Source organism: Macaca mulatta, chromosome 3 (genome assembly GCF_049350105.2).
Source record: "Macaca mulatta isolate MMU2019108-1 chromosome 3, T2T-MMU8v2.0, whole genome shotgun sequence".
In the NCBI taxonomy this organism is placed as follows: domain Eukaryota; kingdom Metazoa; phylum Chordata; class Mammalia; order Primates; family Cercopithecidae; genus Macaca; species Macaca mulatta.
This window is the reverse complement of record NC_133408.1, coordinates 142,820,908-142,826,895: the sequence shown is the minus strand read 5'-3', so window position 1 is coordinate 142,826,895 and position 5,988 is coordinate 142,820,908. Positions and strand designations below refer to the sequence as shown.

The window sequence follows — 5,988 nt, the reverse complement described above, 5'->3', positions numbered from 1 at the left end:
AAATGTTAGGATTTGTTCCCTTTTCCCAAGAAAAGTAAAACATTAACTAGTATAGTGGTTAATTATGAGTCTTGGGATTTTCCATTTTGCAGCTTTCAAAAAGGAAGACCAGCCAAGAAAGTCTTGATCTAGCCATGAAAATGCCACGTGAGTGATTGGTTTCACCAAGTAAACAAGAATCCATCCTCTCCCTACCCCTTTTTCTATATGCTTTTTCTTTCTTTCTTTCTTTCTTTTTTTTTTAAGACGGAGTTTTGCTCTTGTTGCCCAGGCTGGAGTGCAGTGGCATGATCTCGGCTCACTGCAACCTTTGCCTCCTGGGTTCAAGTGATTCTCCTGCCTCAGCCTCCCGAGTAGCTGGAATTACAGGCATGCACCACCACACCTGGCTTATTTTGTATTTTTAGTAGAGACACGGTTTCTCCATATTGGTGAGACTGGTCTTGAACTCCCGACCTCAGGTGAGCCACCCACCTCGGCCTCCCAAAGTGCTGGGATTATAGGCGTGAGCCACTGTGCCTGGTCTATTATTATTTTTAAATTATTATTTATTATTACTTTTAATAGAGGCAGGATCTCACTATGTTGCCCTGCTGGTCTTGAACTACTGGCCTCAAGCAGTTTTCTGGCCTAGGCCTCCTGAAGTGTTGGGATTACAGGCATGTACCACAGCACCAGCCTTAAAATTTTAAAAATAGTTTTAACATAATATAGGCTTCACATATTTAAAATGCACAACTTAATGAGTTTTGACATATGTATATACCCTTGAAAAGATCACCACAATCAAGATAATGAACATATATATTATCCCCTAAAGTTTCCTTGTGTTCTTTTGAAATTCATACCCCCTTATTCTCCCAACCTGGACCCCAGGCTGTTACTTTTTAAGAAAACATGTTATTAAATGAGATTTAATGAGAAGAAGTATGTTTTACTACAGTGGGTCTGGCTGGGTGACCTTGCCTGAGTGCTGTAACTTCCCTAATTCATGGTTTTCTTACCTGTAGAATGGAGCTGGTTTATAGGACCTACTTCCAGTGTTGTGGTCAGTAGCCAGTAGCAGTTAGTACAGTGTCTAGCACATAAGCACTTCATAAACGGTAGCTATTGTTAATAGTATTTTGTTTTGTGTTATGCTAAAGTACTTGATACATTAGGTAGTTCATCATCATTATGTGCCCAATACGATGCCAAGTATGAGTACATAGTAGGTACTCAGTTTATATTCATTCCCTCTCCCTTTCCTCGTTAATTCTGTATATACCACTTGGCATATATCATTGTTCACTAACCCTAACTACCAATTTTAAGAACTGATTGAAAGTTGACATTCATTCATTTACTCATCCATTCAACAAATTTTGTTGAGCACATGCTGTGTTTCATTAATCAAACTGAGCACTGAATGATTCTACCTTTCATAAGACATAGGATAAATTCTGTGTACCTATAACCAGAATATCCAGAGGAGATGTGTGAATAGGGAGATACGGAAGTTGAGAGGCAGGAGTGAGTGCTTCCAGCTGTGGGACTCAAGAGATGGCCCGAAGGGATAAGGGGGAAGATAATTTAACCTGAGAAATGGGATGAATACTGTGCAGGGTTCTTGAGCTCAGTCTAGGAGTGGGAAGCAGTCTCCATGTAGATGGGGCACAGCACATTTGAAAGAGGAGCATGAAACAACCCGAGAGAATTGGGGCAGTCCCTGGGCAGCTCACTGCTGGGCTGAGGAGGTGAGACAGACTTTGTCAGGCAGTAGAGAGCCAGTGGAGATTTTGCAGCAGAGGAGACTTAAGTTATACCTTAAATTGGCTGTTTTTGAGGTGGCTCTTGTGCATGGATTGAGTTGACAGGCAGATAGTTGAGCATTCTGGAGAGCTTTGAATGTCTGAATATTTCTTAGCATCTTAACTAGGTTACTAGCTCCACAGAAATGCAAAAGATTGGTAGGATTGGTGCCTGGTTGGTTGTCAGGGTTGGAACTTGCTTGCTTCTTCTTTTGAAATACTTGTAGAGTGCTTATTATGTCCCAACCACTCCTAATTCTATCCTCACAGGAATGAAGCGTAGGTACAATTATTATACCCGTTTTTCAGATGAGGAAACTAAAGGTTAGAGTGGCTAAGAGAAACGTTTTTGTCCTCCACCTGTGCTGCTCCTTCTCTTCCTGTCCAGGCCTTCTTCCCATTCAGACTCTCCCACTGACCTCTCAGTTTCCCTTCACCAGTATCTCCCCATCTGTCCTCTCTTGTCTCTGTCTACCGCTGTCTCCTTTGCTCAGGTCCTCATCTCTTCATATCCTGGCAACTGTTGTGACACTCTCCATGCCATCATTTGGACTCTAGAATTGTTTTATCTAAACATAATTGGGTCATGTCTTTGTGTGTGTGTGTGTGTGTGTGTGCGCGCATGCATGTGTACGTGTGTGTGTACGTGTGAGGGCAAGAAGATACTTCCTAGGCTGGGTGTGGTGGCTCACACCTGTAATCCTAGCACTTTGGGAAGCAGATTGCTTCAGCCCAGGAGTTTGACACCAGCCTGGGCAACATGGAAAAACCCACCCTGTCTCTACAAAAAAAAAAAAAAGATGCTTCCTCATTGTCTTAGAGTGAAGTGTGACACTCAAGGCTTATTGTGTTTCCATCTTTATAGATTTAGTTTGTCCCCCTCAAACACCACATTCCTGTTTGGCTCTGTACCTTTGCTTGGGTAGTTTCTCTACCTGAAATGCCCTTCTTCCTTTTTTCTGCATCATGAATTTCTCATCATTCTTCAGGAACTCACACAAGTCACTGTGTCTGTGATGTCTTTGGCAACTGGGCTCTTCATTCCTCCTTATCAGGCTATAACATGACCTGTATTTTAACTACTTATCCAATACCACACCCTTTCAAAGTTGATTTAGTGGCAACTTACAAACATACATAAAGCAGTAAAACAAGAAATGGATGAGGTATAGAATTACTATACCTAGCCAGTCTAGGAGCAAAATGGACTATTAGACTAGAGAAATAAAATAAAGCCAAGAATAAAGTTAATACAGAAATATGTTCCATCATGTGCTGCACATTGCTGCAGGTGGCCTCAGCTTTTCCTCTGAACTTCCTAGTTAAAGAGAGAAGTAGCATGAAATCTTAAGAGTTTTCCCAGTGACAGAAATGACAAAGCCAGGTGCTCTGGAGAAGGAGAGTTTTTCCTGTTACGAGATGGGAGAGAAATGTTTCTGGGGTAAGTAGGAAGGTGGAGGTGGTACCAAGTCTGCAGCCTGAACACATGCATGGCAAGTTTCATGAGGTGGCTTCCTATGAGAGACCTCCATGCAGCTATATAGCATGGTACCAGAGCACAATTCAGTAAAAGAGCTTTATAAAAGCCAAGACTGTGACGCTGCAACCCACAACGTTTTGGCCTAGCTTAATCCAAGTATAAAATGTAGAATAAGCAAGGAAAAATACTCTTCACACTTTGTTATAGTTATTGTTTTATACCCATTTACCACCCCCCTTACCTCAGTGATCAGCTTCTCACAGGAAGGGATCATATTCACGTTGGTTTGATCAATGGTAGAAAATCAGAAAGGTAAGGAATGAGGAAAACAATTTATGACTGTGATTTGTCCAGGAATCATCACAGCGCTCCATTTTGAAACTCAGAAAGTGAGACTCAGGCCAGGCACAGTGGCTCATGCCTATAATACCAGCACTTTGGGAGGGCAGGCCAGGACGGTTGCTTGGGCCCAGGAGTTCAAGACCAATCTGGGCAACATAATGAGACCCTATCTCTACAAAAAATAAAAAATTAGCTGGATATGGTGGTGCTGCGTGCCTGTGATCCCAGCTGAGAGGTTGAGGTGGGATGATCACTTGACCCTGGGAGGTTGTGGCTGTAGAGAGCTCTGATTATGCCACTGCACTCCGGCCTGGGTAACACAGTGAGAGCCTGTCTCAAACAAACAAACAAAAAAGAAAAATATCAGATTCATGATTCATGTCTGAGATCCAAGAGCTACAAATAAATGGTCATAAGCTTTCTTTACTATTTCCAGGGACTGACCTGCTTTTAAGGCAGTTTTTAGCAGCAAATACATCAGCTGAGTAGAATGGCAATAAAAAAATGACTGCATCTAGGCCAGTCTACTTCTGGCACTACTGAAGAGAGCCTTTAAAAAATTAATACATTTAGCAGCACTCAGAGTTTTAAATTTAATTTTCCCTTTTGCATTTGGGATGAAGATGATTACCATATTATCATGATTATTAAGTCAGATTCAGAAAGAAGTATGCATTTTCAAGAAAAAAGCAAAAGTGTAGCAAGTTTATTGAATAACTTTAGTTCTCTGAAAATAGCTCTTCTTGCTGTTATTTAGGTCAAAATGTGGACTATGATGATATAATACTTTTTTTTCTAACTACTCTTTTGTCTTGCTTTCTTTATACACAAAGGAACTTGACAAAGAACTCCCAGTGCTTAAGCCATATTTTATCACTAACCCTGAAGAAGCTGGAGTGAGGGAAGCTGGCTTAAGAGTCACATGGCTGGGACATGCCACTGTAATGGTGGAAATGGATGAGCTCATATTTCTCACGGATCCCATCTTTAGCTCTCGTGCTTCACCATCGCAGTACATGGGTCCAAAGCGATTTCGTCGTTCCCCGTGCACAATAAGTGAACTCCCTCCAATAGATGCAGTCCTTATCAGTCACAACCACTATGACCATCTGGACTACAATTCTGTCATTGCTTTGAATGAGCGATTTGGTAACGAGTTGAGATGGTTTGTGCCTTTGGGTCTTCTTGACTGGATGCAAAAATGTGGCTGTGAGAATGTGATTGAGTTGGACTGGTGGGAGGAGAATTGTGTCCCCGGACATGATAAGGTCACCTTTGTCTTTACACCTTCCCAGCACTGGTGTAAAAGGACTCTAATGGATGACAACAAGGTGCTGTGGGGCAGCTGGTCTGTCTTGGGGCCTTGGAATCGATTTTTTTTTGCAGGAGATACTGGTTATTGCCCTGCTTTTGAAGAGATAGGAAAAAGATTTGGACCTTTTGACCTTGCAGCTATTCCCATCGGAGCTTATGAACCAAGGTATGTAGACTTCCAAAGAAAACACTCCTGCTCTGTGGTAAGTTAACTGAATTTAAAAGTAAAGCAATTATGATTTTTGTGACACTGTAATTTATGATTTTAATGGTGGACTTTGTTATACATGATTGGGGGTCGGTGGGTCAGATTCAGTTAGATTTTATTTTTAAATATTTTAAATTAAATATTTTTTAAATTGGCAAGTAAAAATTGTGTATACGGTGTGCAACATGATGTTTTGATATATGTATGCATTATGGAATGACTAAATCAAACTGTTTTACATGTGCATTATCTCACATACTTATGTTTTTGTGGTGAGAATTAAAATATTTTAATTATAGTTGTATCAGTTAAAAAAATTACTCAAAATCAGGGATGATGTTATCATAAAAAAAGGATCAAGGTTTAAAGAATTACTATATCTAGCCAGAAGTTCACATACCGTTCAACTACACTGGTCAGCCAGTAATAAAACCTACTCTTGTTCTTTTACATGGAGAATACTTTCTTTATATAACCACTTTTTGCTCCATAACTTGAGTGCCCCAATCCCCTGTCCTATAGCTCTCCTACATTTAGCAAAGAGAAAAAGCAGGGAATTGGCCTATAGCATTAGTCCTTGCTGATTGTTTTATTTCAGTCAGCACTGAAGTTAATCTGGTTATGGTGTTGTTGTGCTACTCATCACTCATCCTCCAACCTTGACATACTAATGACCTGTTTCAGAGCAGTGAAAGGTCACACTCTCATTGGACACCAAGGAGACTCATCCACTGTCTTCGTTTCCTTAATATTCTCTGTTTAGGGAAAAGAGAAGTGATTTCAAAGAATTAAATTAGATTTCAGTCAACTCTGGTTTATATGTGCAAATAAAGAGAAAACAAAACACTGATAGT

The 5,988-nt window shown here is 40.6% G+C and overlaps 1 protein-coding gene across 12 annotated transcripts in view; it reads left to right on the top strand.

Annotated features, from left to right (window-relative positions):
- NAPEPLD (N-acyl phosphatidylethanolamine phospholipase D) overlaps positions 1-5,988 on the top strand; it is a 49,169-nt gene that overhangs the window by 25,438 nt on the left and 17,743 nt on the right. For all 12 annotated transcript variants that reach the window (XM_015134570.3, XM_001086505.5, XM_015134572.3 and 9 more), the window contains one exon: positions 4,446-5,092. In XM_015134570.3, coding sequence (XP_014990056.1) covers positions 4,446-5,092 — 647 coding nt within the window. The remainder of the gene's footprint in view (positions 1-4,445; positions 5,093-5,988) is intronic.